Genomic DNA, 15,654 nt, shown 5'->3' on the forward strand with positions numbered 1-15,654 from the left:
ATCTGTGGGGCTGATTTGAAACTGGAAATATTCCTAGGAGCACCCGGGTGGCTCAGTTGGTTAAGTGTCTGACTCTTGGTTTTCACTAAGGTCATGACCTCAGGTCATGAGACTGAGCCCTGTGTCAGGCTCCACACTCAGCGGGGAGTCTGAGATTCTGTCTCCCTCTTCCTCTGCCTTTCCCCTCTCCTCTCAAATAAATAAATTTTAAAAATAAAAAAACAAAATAGAGGTATTTCTAAAACTATATACATTTTTTTCATATATATATATTCCAGCTCTGCTGAAAAAGCCTAGAAGCAGTAAGTAGGCACACTAGATCTTGGCATCTAAAATCTATTGCCCCCCACCCAAATAAATAAATAAATAAATAATAAAATAAAATAAAATAAAATAAAATAAAATAAAATAAAATCTATTGCCCATTGAAAGGAACCTGGGATCCTGAAGAAATGGCTGATTCCAGATCTCAGGCAGGAAAGCTAGAAGAATGAACCAGGAACATTTCATTGTACAACGATGTACAACATTTCAATGTACATTTATACCATCTTATAAATGTAGGCAGAGAAGCGAGTTGGCAAAAATCACTACTTTTTAAAAAAATTATTGGGGGGGTGGGGCAGAAGAAGAGGGAGAATCTCAGACTCCATGCTAAGTGCAGAGTCCAATGCAGGACTTGATCTCACGACCCTGAGATCACAATGTGAGCAGAAGAAATCAGATGCTTAACCAACTGAGCTACCCAGGTACCCCCAAATCACTACTTTATAGTAAGGATTCTTTAAGGCAAGAATCATCAATGGATGCTAAATTTAAGAGAGAAAGTATGATAAGAAAGAGGGTATTACTGCATAGTCTCAGATCTCCTCACAGATAGCTTATCACCTGCAGGGATGATAATAACTAGGAGAAACCAAATACTAAGACCAGGTGATCAAAATTAGTATCACCAATGAGAGGCAGACAGATAATGCATGCCTCTGGGATGTGACAATCTGAGAAAGACACAATATCACTTTTGTAGTAGAGCCATGGATGAACAGCCCAATCTAATCACACAGAAACATCAGACAGACTCAAACTAAGGAGGATTCCACAAAATAACTAGACTGCATTCTTCAAAAAGGTCGAGGTCATGAAAGACAAAAAAAGAGTAAGGAACTGTACTAGGCGAAAGGAGACTGCAGAGAGGGAGCCAGAGTGCCACAAAGGACATTACAGCAATTGACAAAACTGGAATGCAGACTATAGACTAAAGTAGTATACAGATATTTTCCTGAATTTAGTTAACTGTACTATGGTTTATCAGAGAAAAATACCACTAAAGTATTAAAAGATAAAAGGTCAAGATGTATGCAACCTGTCACATGATTCAGAAAAAGAATGTGTATATGTGTATACAGAAAGAAAAAGATAAAGCAAATGTGAACTAAAAGTGAGTGAATCTAGGGAGAAGTTATTCAAGTGCTCTCTGTACTATACTTGCAACATTTTCATAAGTTTGAAATAATTTCAGGATAAAATTTTAAAAAGGTCTATTTGACCTACAAGTTCTATCATTTCAAACTGAATCGAAGACTGAAGACTAACTGAAACTAAGTTCTTAGAGAATCCTTATAGAGGATGTCAGTGAAACATGAAACAAGCACACACAGTTGTCCCTTGAACACTGGTCCTCCCACCCCCACAATCGAAAATCCAGGCATAACTTTTTACTCCCCAAAACTGACTACTAAAGCCTACTGTTGACTGGCAGTTTTACCAATAACAAACAGTCAATTAACACATATTTTCTGATATATATATATTATATACTATATTCTTACAGTAAAGGAAGCAGAGAAAAGAAAATGTCATTAAAAAACCAAGTATTGTAATAGAGTTGTATGATGACAGATGGTAGTTACACTTGCGGTGAGCACAGCGTAAGGTAAAGAGAAGTTGAATCACTACGTTGTATACTTGAAACTAATGTAACAACTCATGTTAACCATACTGAAATTTAAACTTTTTTAAAAAGGAGAAAAAAAATCCTAAGAGGAAATACATTTACAGTACTGTATTTATTAAAAAAAAAAAAAAAAACTGGCATGGAAGTGGACCCGTGCAGTTCAAACCCATGTTGTTCAAGAGTAAACTATAGTGTCTTCTACTTTCTACTGCTTGTTACACTGCCACTCAAACTGTAGGTCTGCAATATATTTTTTTAAAAAAGAACAAAACTTCTTTACGTACCCCTGGTTAGAATGATTAACTTCTCAGTTTTTTATTGGCCCCACAGAAAGTCTGATAAGGCATTACGGCACCATGAAATGGACACTAGACTGGGGTCTAAGCAGACAGATTAAACCAAGATATGCGCCCTCACCCTCTGCCAAGCTAAGTGACTCCATATCAGGTACCAAGTGCAAGATTCTACAAGAGAATCTTTCATGAAAGAGGAACTTAAGCACCTAGGTTGGAGTCTCCAAAAGTATCAAATGATGTCACCAGAAACTCTACAAGGACCCATAATCACTGTAAATTCAGCAACAAGGCTTCAGACATTTGAAATGGAACTGAAATGATATGTATGGAAAAAGGATCTGAAGTTTCTTCCCCAACTATTGGAATCTTTATACCAATCACCCAGAATTAAGAGGAGATTGTTTTTTTCATTAAAGGAGATATGTTTAGAAGAGTAAGGATAGTATTTATTATTATTTTTTAAATTATAATTATTCTGGTGAAATGGTTTCATATCACAATATTTTTTTTCCATAAATGAAACCCATTTCTTTTTAGAAGTTTCAGGAAAAAATACAGGAAGAAATAAAATAAAGTGACTTTAAAATTAAAGTCACATAATTCCTACTGTTGAAAGAAGGTTAAGTTACAAATAGGATTGTAACCTATAGTTCTATGTTGACTTTCAATGATTTATACATGGTTCTGTAATTGTGGGGTAATTTTTAGCACAAGAATTTAGCAGATCAGTTTTAGTAAGCAAAAACCATCCCAACATCTGGAGCCCTGAAATATTTAACCCCCTTAAAACTACTGGATATAATGATGCTGCAAACAAACGCCAAAGGAAGAATTATAGCAAGGCACAGTGTATTTTCAAATAAGGTAACAAATATGATTTGCAAAATGATCGTAAAATGTTAGCTGGATATTTTCAGTGATACATATATGATTACACTTATCTGAAGGAGAAAAAGCCAAGAAAACTAAAATTGATTTCCACCTACAACAATAAACACAACAAAAGGTCTCTCCCCCACCCTTGCCATGTCAGCAAAATTTAACCTAATAAATGGGAAATTACCTGAAGTGGTTAACATTCAAGGGTAGAATTAATGCACACGTGTATCCATAGCTTCACGTCATACAAGTCTGTCTGCACCCCACACCATGACAGCCAAGGACAAATGCAGCACCAAGAAACAGCACAGAGCAAAAAGCAGAGCAACAAAGAGCAGAAAAAAGGAAACTTCAGTCATTGAGACAAGTTCATCAGATGAAGCACAGGAATTAGACTTAGGATTCTTTTTAAAGAAAAGCTTGAGATATTAACAATAACAACAACAAAAAAGAAAACAACACAAGAAGAAGGATGTGCAACACACATATATTTGTTCAATGTGCTACCTGAATTACGCCTTTTTCTAACTTCAGAGGACAGAATGTATGCCCGTAGCTTTGTACGTAAATGTAGCTTCAGAAATTTCTCAGACTTAAAAAGTGTCATTTAAAATAATTACTCTGCAAAGAGAATACTCTATCTCATGGTGTGTGACTTATTTTTTCCCTCTATAATATTCATAACCTCAAATTCTTAATATTTTCCACTTAATGAAAAAAAGATCTGCAAGTTGTATTACTAATATTCAAGTTCCTCAGTTTCTAATCCCCCCAGTTATACTGTATACTTTCACAAATTAATGATGAATAAAAACAAAGGAGCACCATGCTAGAGACTTCTGCACAACACTCCAAAGTTAATTTTGGAGTGATCTTCAATCAGAGGTGTAATTTCTTATTTATATATAGTATTTTTAAAGCATTCATTGCGCAAACTCAAAGGAGGGTAAAAGCTTTTTAAAAAGGGAAAGACTTAACAAGAGAGTAAGTGAAGGGTTAGTAAAATCCAGATTTTAGTACCTGTGCTAAAGTGATTATCAGTGGAATCAAGTCTGATTAAATCTCTGACGAAGACTGTGTGCTCCCCATTGTTAGCATCATTAGAACTATCCACGCTACCGTGGCTCACCGTGTCCCCATCACTTCCACCTGTGGCACTCTGAGGAGCTAAAGATAAGGACAACAGCAGTTCAATAACTCATGCACTGATAATCTCTGAAACTAAACATGAAGGCCCCACAATTCATTTACAGTTGCAGAACACTTTCTAAATTTGTAGGGGGGGAAATAATTTCGTACTAATGTAATCTGTTTTCACTTGTATATGAAAATATCAACCAGAATTTCATTTATGTTTTCTACTTCATACAATTAAATACTCCTATGCCTACATAAAGCTTATGGTTCAGCAAGAGAGTATCTTTCCAACCACATGTATTACCTGATATTGAGGAGACCTGTGACTTTTGCACGGTCTTTTTAAGCGGCTGCCTAAATTGTGCCAAGCCACGTACCACATTCCGTACCTTCGTCCATAAGAAGATACCACTGCGGGTACTGCTAGGCCACGGGCTCTCCAAAACTACCTAAAGGTAAAACTACAGTTAAAAATAATGCTCATTAGGAATACTTGATCTTTTAAAGAACTACATACATGATATATACATAAATAACTATAGCTCAAAATTTTAAAAGAAGTTTCATGATTAATAAAAGGTACAAAATGTATCAATCTTAATAAGCAGCATGTTGTCCAATGTCAATCCCACTTACCTTATTATAATAACCATAAGTAATAGCATTTGGCTTTATCTTAGCAGTTTTCATTTCAAATAAGACTCTCACTGCTAAAACAGGATGACCCCATAGTCCACAGAGCTGCATGACTACACGATAGCACACCTAACAAAAAATAACATCAAAGCGTTAGCAGTTAGCATATTAGTCTACCTACGACTTGTAGAAACCTTTTGATTACTCAGTTCTTCTCAAAGTCATCCAGCACTAATTGTCTTTTGTTATGAATCTCAGTAAATTATTTTTAAAACCTACTCATTAATGAAAATACCAGCATTATTAGTAACTATTTCACATAAGACCTATGTGCATGTGTGCCACTTGTTTCCGCAACTAAATTTACACAAAGAGAATGACTATTATTCCCCATAATTTGAGAAGGAATTCATTTTTTAAATTTAAAATGATTAAAATAACTCTCTCCCAAATCAAACTCTATATTCTGTGCTAAAGGAATTAAACAACATCTCCAGGATGCCTACCTAACAAAAAAGATTCTGTAAACTCATGCCTTAGAAAAGTATAAGAAGAAACTTTAGGGGTGCCTGAGTGGCTCACAGTTGGTTAAACATCTGTCTTCGGCTCAGGTCACGATCTCAGGGTCCTGGGATCGAGCCCCAAGTTGGGCTCCCTGCTCTAGTGGGGGGATCCTGCTTCTCCCTCTCCTTCTGCCTCTTCCTCTGCTTGTGCTCACTCTCTCAAATAATCTTTTTTTTTTTTTAAAGAAACTTTAAAACACAACATTTTTAGCAAAGGCTTTCCTGAGAAGGTGTTTACTGAGGAGGGCTAGATCTGATCATAAGAGGACAAGTGAGGTTAGAAGATTACAGCAGAAACCACGGAGAGTGAACCGGTATCTCAAGTGCTCCTGGCAAAGAGGTGAGCCAGGTGACAGGAGCAGCAACGGTGCAGCCACAGACTGTCTCTCAGCTTAGTCTGAGAAGAAGGAAGCACACACAGAAAAGACATTCTTGTTGGGACTTGTAAAATGTGTTCTGTTTACAGCCGAGTTGGTTAACAAAAAGGTACCATAAAGCCCAGTTGGTCTCTCAACTAAAGGGCATAGTAAAAAGATTTCAGAAGGGATATTTTAGTCAAGAGAACAGGAGAAATGAAAAAAGACATGAAAAGGCCGATAGTCATAAAGATGAATACTTGGGAGCCAGAGACGGAGAATATAATTTAGAGACAGAAGGCAGGCAGAACCTGAGAGCAACTCTATAAATAACAAGTTAAAGAAGTGTTACAAAATTCCATGAATCAGGAACAACTGAAGGAACTAGGTAAGATGTGTAAAGGGAGGGCAAGAATGTGGCCCACGAGGGTTCTTCAAGTATCTGAAGAGTTGTCATACTGAAAGAGGGAAGACACAGTTTGTACAATTCCAGAAAAACCACATGGAGGTGAAAGTGAGCTCAACAAAAAAAAAAACATACACTTCCTAATCACAGACCCAATCAAGCAGAGCAAGATCTCATTTGCTATAGACTTTCTACAGAGGATCAGTGTTAGGTTCAAGTTGTACTGAAGAATCTTAAAATCCTATCAACTTTTAAGACCCTGTGAGCCATAAAGGAGGAACTCACTTTCTATGTCAAATTTGGATTCATCTGAATTTTCTAAAACCATTCTAAGCTATGAACTTATTCTGACGTCTACAAAGTATTCCCCAACCTTCCAGTTTTACCTGTATAAGGGCCAGACACCAAACTAAAGAAATAGTAATAATGCCAGAGATAATTTTTCAATTGCAGTATTTTGTTGCCTGCAACATATTTTTTGGATATCTCTGGTAGATAAAAGATGGCCCCTCACTCTTTGCTCATCCTTCCACTGAGAGGTCCGTGTCCCTCTCCTTGAACTGATGGAGAAGGGAGAAGGATCGCCGAGACTGTACGACCAATAGAATTTGATGAGATACTGTACTAGTCTCCTGGGTTAAGCCTTCAGAAACTACTAAATTTCCACTTCCTCTCCCTTGAAATAAATGCTCCTTAAGCTCTAAGCTACCATGGGAAAAGCCCAAGTACCACAGAGAGAGGTCCTGAGCCTATGTGGAGGGAGAGGGACCCACCTGAGCCCCCCATTACAATCACCCTTGCCAAGGTACCTGGCTGGCTTTGAGTTAAGCTATTTGGGGCCCACCAGACCAGATCAGCTAGCAACAGATTATAACCAAGTGATTCCAGTTATGCAATGTGGAGAAGAAAAATCACCTAGAATTCTTCCTGGGTTCTGGCAAAAAAAGTAAGGGTCAGATTCAATAAAGTTGTTATTTTAAGCCACTAAATTCTGGGGTGGTTTGTTACTCAGCAATGTACCATAATATGATATGAATAGACTGATAAAACAATGTAGGAACAAGTTTGACACAAATATTCCATTTTCTTTAAAAATCCAGTTAAGGGGGATCCCTGGGTGGCGCAGCGGTTTGGCGCCTGCCTTTGGCCCAGGGCGCGATCCTGGAGACCCGGGATCGAATCCCACGTCGGGCTCCCGGTGCATGGAGCCTGCTTCTCCCTCTGCCTGTGTCTCTGCCTCTCTCTCTCTCTCTGTGACTATCATAAATAAATAAAAAGTTAACAAAAAATTAAAAAAAAAAAAAATCCAGTTAAGGGATCCCTGGGTGGCGCAGCGGTTTGGCGCCTGCCTTTGGCCCAGGGCGCGATCCTGGAGACCCGGGATCGAATCCCACATCGGGCTCCCGGTGCATGGAGCCTGCTTCTCCGCTCCGCCTGTGTCTCTGCCTCTCTCTCTCTCTGTGACTATCATAAATAAATAAAAATTAAAAAAATAAAAAAAAAAATAAATAAAAATAAAAATAAAAATCCAGTTAAGTAATATTAAAAACAAATGCATTATGCATTTTAACTTTATGTGGCATATGCTACTTCTGGGTATTTGAAGAGTTTTATTTTCAAATCTAGGTTATTACACCTTTTACAAGCATAACATATAGAACAAAAAGCTGTCAAATTAAAACAGTAAGCACATGAATGAGACACTGGGTTCTAATGAAACAGACCTAAAAAAATCAAGACCACTTACGAGGCAGTCCTGTATGTGTGTCATCTAAGTTTCAAATTACTTTCTTTGTAAAATGCAGCTAACATATTGCCTCACAGACTTGCTGGGAATCCGAAGAAAAGAATGTACATGAAAATTCCATGAAAACTTTAATATGCTACTCTTTATATAATCAATAAACAGATAAAATGCACAAAATATACCTAGCACATATGCATTAAGTATTAAAATAAACATTTCTTTCTTCCAGTTGTGGAGATGTAATGACTTCAGGATACTAAAAATCTGTCAAAATAACCCGTTAGAAGTAGAAATACAACAAAGTAAGCTCCAAGTTTAAGCTATCAGTGTTAATTAGGGAATAGTCTAAGAAATTTTTTTAGCTTGTCATAATTGCTTTATGTTAGAAAACGAGACAATGTAATTCTTTATACCACTGAATTTAAATACCTATAGAGAAAAATACTTTTCAAGAAATTTATGATATGCATTATAAACTTTTAACTAAAACAAAATTATCAAGTGCTATGCTTTGAATTTGGAGAACGGTAATGTAATTAATACGGCATACTTTAAAACACTTTAAAAATACTTTCACAGAGCACACTTTTAAACACTTTAAAAATATTTTACACCTTTCACAGGTTAAAACACATCTTAAGAAACTATTAGAACAATTTTTTAAAACATTAAAATGCATGAGGTATGAAAAACACTGATTCTGATCAAGTACTTTTAATTACCAAATAGTTTTATACACATTGGAGGAGAGAAAAATGTAATCAAATGAGAATGGATATTTCACTAGTTGTTTTATAATTTCATTTTTATTTTTAAAGCTTTTATAAACTATAGTTAATTCTTAGAGAAAATGAGTTTTAGTGTAGCCACAAGCATTCTCAAATTTTCATATTATACATGCTGTATGCATTTAAGATCTTTTTTATTTTAAGAAAAAATATGTAATTACTGTTGAAGCCTATAACGCTCCCTTCTTCAATCCCATTTCTCTTCTATACCTGTGCTCTTTTCCCTCACATACCCATTACTCAGAATTTTTATTTCAACTTCACTTAATTTTTTTTGTTTTTTTCATTTTTTTCAACTTCACTTTAAATTCTAATCTGATTCTAAAGATCATTTATAGTTATTTTAACACCAAAAGTCATTTTTAAGAGGGAAAACTAGCAAAGAAAAAGGCTAAATAAGTGATTCAGTTTCTTCAATGATTAACTGGATAGTATCACTACCTTAACTCTTAGGATGGCTCTCCAGCTTAAGAGAGATACTGCCTATGAAACCTTAGCATATCAATCACTGAGTGCTTACACTAGAAGCCAGGTACTATTCTAGGCATATTCTGTACATTCAGGTTAACCTTATAAAGATGATACCAACTATAATTGTCTATATTAGTGGGGTAATTTTGACCTCCAGGGACCTCTGGCAATGTCTGCAAACATTTCTGAATGCCATGTACACAGGGGACTGTTACTGGCAGCTCATGCAGAGTCCAGAGATGCTGCTGAACATCCTACAATGTACAGGACAGACCCACAATAAATAATTATGTGGGCCAAAATGTCAATAGTGCCAAAGTTGAGAAATCTGGATCTACATTTTCAGATACATAATCTGAAACACAGGTTATATAACTCACCCCAGGACATAGGGCATAATGGAGAGCCACTTACTAAAAGCCTATTCCCTATTTGCTTCCTAATAAAGTTATATTAAGAATAAAATGAAGTATGGGTGCCTGGGTAATTCAGTCCATCAAGTGTCTGACTCTTGATTCCATTTCAGGTCATGATCTCAGGGTTGTGAGACGGAGCTGGGCGTTGAGCCTGCTTAAGATTTTCTCCCTTTCCCTCTGCCCCTCCCCACTCTCTCCTTCTCTTACAAAAATAAAATAAATAAATACAATGAAGTCAATATTATTTTCTATTTGTCAAGTGCAAACTATCTGACCTAAGGCAGTCTGTGCTTCATTCCAAAGCAGTTCATTCCAAAAATAAATGAGAAGTATTAGCTCCATGGAACAGAGTAATATTTAACCTTTGCTGCTTAATGAGAATACTTGAGAACACTTTAAAGCAACTGAGACCTAAATTTTAAAATACAAAAATTAATCTTAGTAATAATAATTCAGTTTGTTATACTTGCCTCATCCAGCGGATCCACATCAGTTTTCCTCATCTTAATAAGTACATCATATGCCTGCTGAAGTGCTCTGACCTTAGGATGAGAAACTCTGACATAGGCTGGGAGACAAATAAACCATAAGCTGTAACAATGACTGAAGAGGCACTTGGCCCATTGTGGTGGATTCGTGTAACATCTCTTCGCCAACTTATGAGCTGTTTTTATCTCCTAGAAAGAGAATAAATAAAACAGTATGGTATTTGAGACACCTGGCTGGCTTTAGTCGGCAGAACATGCAACTCTTGATCTCTGGTTCATGAGTTCAAGCCTCACATTGGGAATAGAGATTACTTACAAAAAGAAAATTAAGGGAAAAAAAACATTATGGTATTTATTAAAATCCATTAGGGTAGGGAGAAAAGTGAGAAGGAAAAGAGAGAGGGAAATATAATGTAAAATTTGACTATAAAATCACACATTTCAGTGTTACTTTCATGAGTGGCTTCCTACTCAGTACCATGTGGTTCCCTCAACACTCATCTAATCTACAGAAGCACTTTATACTGCACTATACCTTGACTGGCAAACATGCATAGAAATCCCTTAGTAGACTAGAAATCCCTTACAAGTGGGATGGATCATTCATATTTTTATAATATAACGGCTAATTAGTTGCCCTTCACATAGAAGGCACTCATATGCTTGATGGATAAGAGTTTGAACCATTTAGAGCTTTTAAGTCCTTTGGCATTCTTGAAAAGTGACAGTCTTTCCACCTTTCTCCCTGCTTAACTGCTTAAGATACTTTAGGCTATTTCCTGCCAAGATTTCCATTCTACCCTCCCTCACACAGTCTTTAAACTTTCACGGACTGATTCCTTACATGCCTTTGCAGGCAACATAGTCTGATAAAGATCACAGACTTTCTTACCCAACAGTCTGATAGTCATGTTTCCTACTTCCAATTTTCATTCTATTTAGGTGGAAAAGAGCAGGTATCAAAACCACCTGCTGAGCTTAAATCAAACTAGATACAGACTCCCATGGGACACTTGTGTAGCTATTGGTTGAGCACTCAGCTCATGATGTCAGCACTGTGAAATCGAGCCCCATGTCGGGCTCCACGTTCAGGGAGGAGTCTGCTTCCAATATTCTTTCCCCCTATCCCTCTGACCCTCCTCACACTGTGCACGCACACACACGTTCTCTCAAATAATTAACTCTTTAAAAGAACACAACAAAACAAAAGTATACTTCTAGAACCTACAGAACCTTCCAGATATGTCGGACCACCATTGTGCACCTTACACTACAGATTTCTCTGCTAGGATGTGTTCTAAATAAAAATGCCCTGGCCCATTACTTTTTCTTATGAGCTCTATTTCCATTAGACTTGAAGATATATTTGAAAATACAGTCCCTATATTTCTAAGATAGGAAGGTTCTTTTCTCTTCCAGGTAGCCTGGGGGACAGAATTCTTGTGAATATGAGATTTAATGATTTAGTAACTATATTCACCCATTTTAAAAACTGGCTTGTATGAAGCTGGTAATACCAATACACACACACTAATTTCCCTTCAGACACAGAGAAATATGTACACATGTTCTGTATGAAATGAAGGAACACTTCAGATAATCTCTAGGATTTGGGAGACTGTACACAAATTGGTAAAACCTGAGCTGCATTCTAAAATGTTCCATGTTTTGCAGACCATAAAAATATCAATATATACATGAAGGATGTTTCATTTTAACTCACATCTAACCAAAGACTAACTCTTTATGCCTAAATCAGATATAGCATTAAAACAAGATGTCTAGCTTGTCCTAAATTAACTCCCTTTAAAGCTTTTTAAATATAATATTTCACATAAAGTATATTTCATTAACTGCGAGAAAAATAAAAATCAAAATCACCATGAGATACCACTTCACACACACAAGGATGGCTATAATCAAAAAGACAGATAATAACAAGAATTGACAGGGACGTTGGTACAACAGGAATCCTCATACACACTGCTGGCAGGAATTTAAAATGGTACAGCCATTTTGGAAAACAGTCTTCACAGTTCCTCAAAAGGTTAAACATAGAGATACCATATGACATAGCAATTCTACTTCTAGGCATTTACTCAAGAGAAATGAAAACATGCATCCACACAAACACTTGTACACAAATGTTCACAGAAGCACTATGCATAACAGCCAAAAAGCAGGAACCACTTACATGTATATGAATGAATGAATAAAATGTGGTATATATCCATACAATGTAATATTATTCAGCAATAAAACTAAATGAAGTATTGACACATGCTACAACATGGATGAACTTGAAAACATTATGCTGTATGAAAGGAGCCACTCACAAAGGGCCACATATTGTTTAATTCCATTTATATGAAATGCCCAGAAGAGGCGAAACCACAGAGACAGAAAATAGATTATTAGCAGTTGCCTGGGCTGTTGGGATGGATGGGAGGGTTACCAGGTAAGGTGCACAGCCTTTCTTTTTGGGGTAACGAAAATGTTCTAAAATTGACTGTGGTGGTGGTTGCACAACCCTGCGAATATACTAAAAGCCACTGAGTATACTTCAATGGGTGAACGGTATGGTATAGGAACTATATCTCAATAAAGTTGTTTTTTAAAAAGTGTATTTGGTTCCGCAGGATTCTCTTCAAGCATAAACATAAGCATTCACAAACTTCAGCCTCAATATTAGAACAGGGTTGAAAGACATCTACTTAACTTCATTAACAACCACAGTGAGTCTGCAATGTTTGCCACGGGTGATAATTCTAAACTATGAGCTGCGTATCACATATACATATTTTACATTTTAAATTAAGTATTAGATAAAGAATATCTGACCTGTTTAGTTCTCTTAGCCATGAGTGCTGGACTGTTTGTAATGCTATTCCCAGTAGGGTGTCTACTAAAACAAAGTTTCAACTCCTGTGGTCTGTCAAAAAGCTTAAGGTCCAGTCTTGGAAAGTATTTGTAACTAAAATAAAAAGCAAAAATAGAACTGCTGGTTTAAAATACATTAATTCTTCATATTATTCCAGAATTTAAGTGAATATTTCTAAATCTTTAGTACCCAATATTATTCCCCCAAATCTGGATATAGAAAAATATTTTTCAAAAATATAAGATGATGTAGTTATAAGATTCACAGACTATCTGCATAAAAACTTTGGCCTCCTCCCCACTCTGAATGTTATGTTCAACCAATCCCTGGAAAACAGAAAATCCTGATATTTTACTTGACAAGAGAAATTTGTAACTTTCAACAGTAACCATGTGTTCAATGATAATTTATATTAAAAAGTAACATCTAGTATACTTTGTAATTTTGTTTTTCTTCATAAAAGTACCTTGTATTGGTATTTAAGAGGAAAAAAAATCTGAAGATTTTTATTTTAGGGATATACCATAATTTCATCAGTCTTTATTGTTGGACATTTTTAGGTTATTTCCGAAGTTTTGCAATTAAATATTCGTGTACTTATATCTTTGTGAAAACTTTTGCTTAATGTCTCAGTATGATAATGCCCAACAATACAGTTTGCTATGGTCAATGTTTATTAAGAGAATTAAAATTACCAGAGTCACTATCAAATTATTTCAAGAAAGGTTATACTTACATACCCTCTAACATATACTCTAAAAAAGTAGCATAACCTGTCTTCAATCTGATAGATTAAAAATGCTTCTCACCATTTTGGTTTGCATTTCTTTGAATCCTAGCAAAGCTTAATATATTTTCATATTTTTAATTCTTGGGATTTCTTCTTAGAAATTACCTACTTATTGCTGTTGGCCAATTTTCTTCTGGGAGATATACTGCCTTTCCCTATTTGATTTACTTTATACATGGATTCCAGTGTATGGTGATTAATCCAAGGTTAAAAAAAAAAAAAGTTCTATAATTAACATGTGATCAAAATAGCACTGAATAAAGCCTCTAAATTCCAGGTATATATCCTTCATTCTTATGCCACCCAGGTAACATAATTTATTAATTCCATATTTTTGGAAGACAATTATTTTATACTCCCTTTGCCTCAGATATTCCTTTAAGGATGTAGTCTAAGAAAAAAAACTACATGAGGATATAGCTAGCAAAGAACTGAAAAACAAAATCCATAGGAGACTAGTTATACAAATCACAATAAAGGCATGCAATATGGTCATTTAAAATGATATGGCACAAAAATACTTGTTAGCATGGAAAAATGTCCAGACCATTAAAGGTAGACACAGGTTACAAAGAAAATGTACAATATGAACTCATATATTTTTAATATAGTAAATGCAAATTTATGCACAAAAACAGGAAAGATATACATACAGTTGTTAACAGACATTAAGTATTGGTGCTTAAGTGATGTGCTGGTGTGTGTGTGTGTGTGTGTGTGTGTTTTTTTTTTTTTTTTTTACTTTCTAAGTTTGTTAAACTACATATATCATAATCATAATACCAACAACATTTCCAAGTACGTTTTAATTTCTTAAAAGGTTCCTATTTAAATCTTATTTTCCAAGTTTTTATTATTTTTATTTTACTTTAAATTCCAGTGTGGTAAACATACAGTGTTATATTAGTTTTAGGTGTAAAATATAGTGATTCAACAATTCCATACATTACCCAGTGCCCATCACAAGTGCACTCCTTAATCCTCATCACTTATTTTAATAAATAATGATTCCTAGCCCTCTACTTTTAGTTTTCTCTGATATCTTACTAATGCTTAAGTATTTACATTGATCTCTCTCTCTCTCTGTCATGAATAAATAAATAAAAAAGCTTTAAAAAAAAAAAAAGAATTTACATTGACAATAACCCCCTCCCCCAACAGAGGAGCAACTTCACAAAAGTAAGCTTATTCTTCTCCTAAAATTAAATTTTAAAGATTAAAATATGATTAAACATTTAGGTGAATGGTGATCAACATTTGGCTTCCCTTCCACAAAAGCTAATTTTTAAATTATAATATCTGGTAACATCTTCATGCAATATTCATCTTCATTAGTTCGCTGAATAAATTTTGAAAATGACTTTCACAAATGACTAATATAAATATCTACTAATAAACACAAAAGATCAAAATAAATTATTAAAGCTACACTCAAACACAGCAATTTTAAAAAACTGCTACCTGTACTTTGGTGACAGATCCTTTCCATCATCAGGAGGCGGCTCTGGTGGCATTATGAATACAGTGTGCTCACTTTTCTGTGTATCATCTAGCTCTATCAATTTGGTATCTTCAGCTGAATCAAAATCAACCTGAAAATAATTATTTTCTCCAATTAATCTGCATACAATCAATATCTAGTTCTGAAATTATAAAGCTTAAGATAAAATACCTTTTCTGTTTTCTCTGTGCCTTTATCAGGAAACAACTAGAAAAGAAGAAAAGAATTCTTGGTGAAAACGTTGACTATGAATTTATTACATATGATCTTAAATTCTTTTACTAAAAACTATCCTTGGGGATCCCTGGGTGGCTCAGTGGTTTAGCGCCTGCCTTCAGCCCAGGG

At 35.4% G+C, this 15,654-nt stretch overlaps 1 protein-coding gene across 4 annotated transcripts in view; it reads right to left on the reverse strand.

Moving 5' to 3' along the window:
* Positions 1-15,654, reverse strand: part of DENND4C (DENN domain containing 4C) — a 126,039-nt gene that overhangs the window by 32,339 nt on the left and 78,046 nt on the right. For 3 of the 4 annotated variants that reach the window (XM_041761083.1, XM_041761085.1, XM_041761087.1), the window contains 7 exons: positions 15,481-15,516; positions 15,270-15,400; positions 12,979-13,111; positions 10,120-10,326; positions 4,903-5,031; positions 4,571-4,715; positions 4,150-4,296 (listed from right to left, as the gene is read on the reverse strand). In XM_041761083.1, coding sequence (XP_041617017.1) covers positions 4,150-4,296; positions 4,571-4,715; positions 4,903-5,031; positions 10,120-10,326; positions 12,979-13,111; positions 15,270-15,400; positions 15,481-15,516 — 928 coding nt within the window. The remainder of the gene's footprint in view (positions 1-4,149; positions 4,297-4,570; positions 4,716-4,902; positions 5,032-10,119; positions 10,327-12,978; positions 13,112-15,269; positions 15,401-15,480; positions 15,517-15,654) is intronic. The other variant, XM_041761086.1, reaches the window with a different exon arrangement.

The sequence above is a fragment of the Vulpes lagopus genome, chromosome 7, assembly GCF_018345385.1.
Source record: "Vulpes lagopus strain Blue_001 chromosome 7, ASM1834538v1, whole genome shotgun sequence".
Classification (NCBI taxonomy): domain Eukaryota; kingdom Metazoa; phylum Chordata; class Mammalia; order Carnivora; family Canidae; genus Vulpes; species Vulpes lagopus.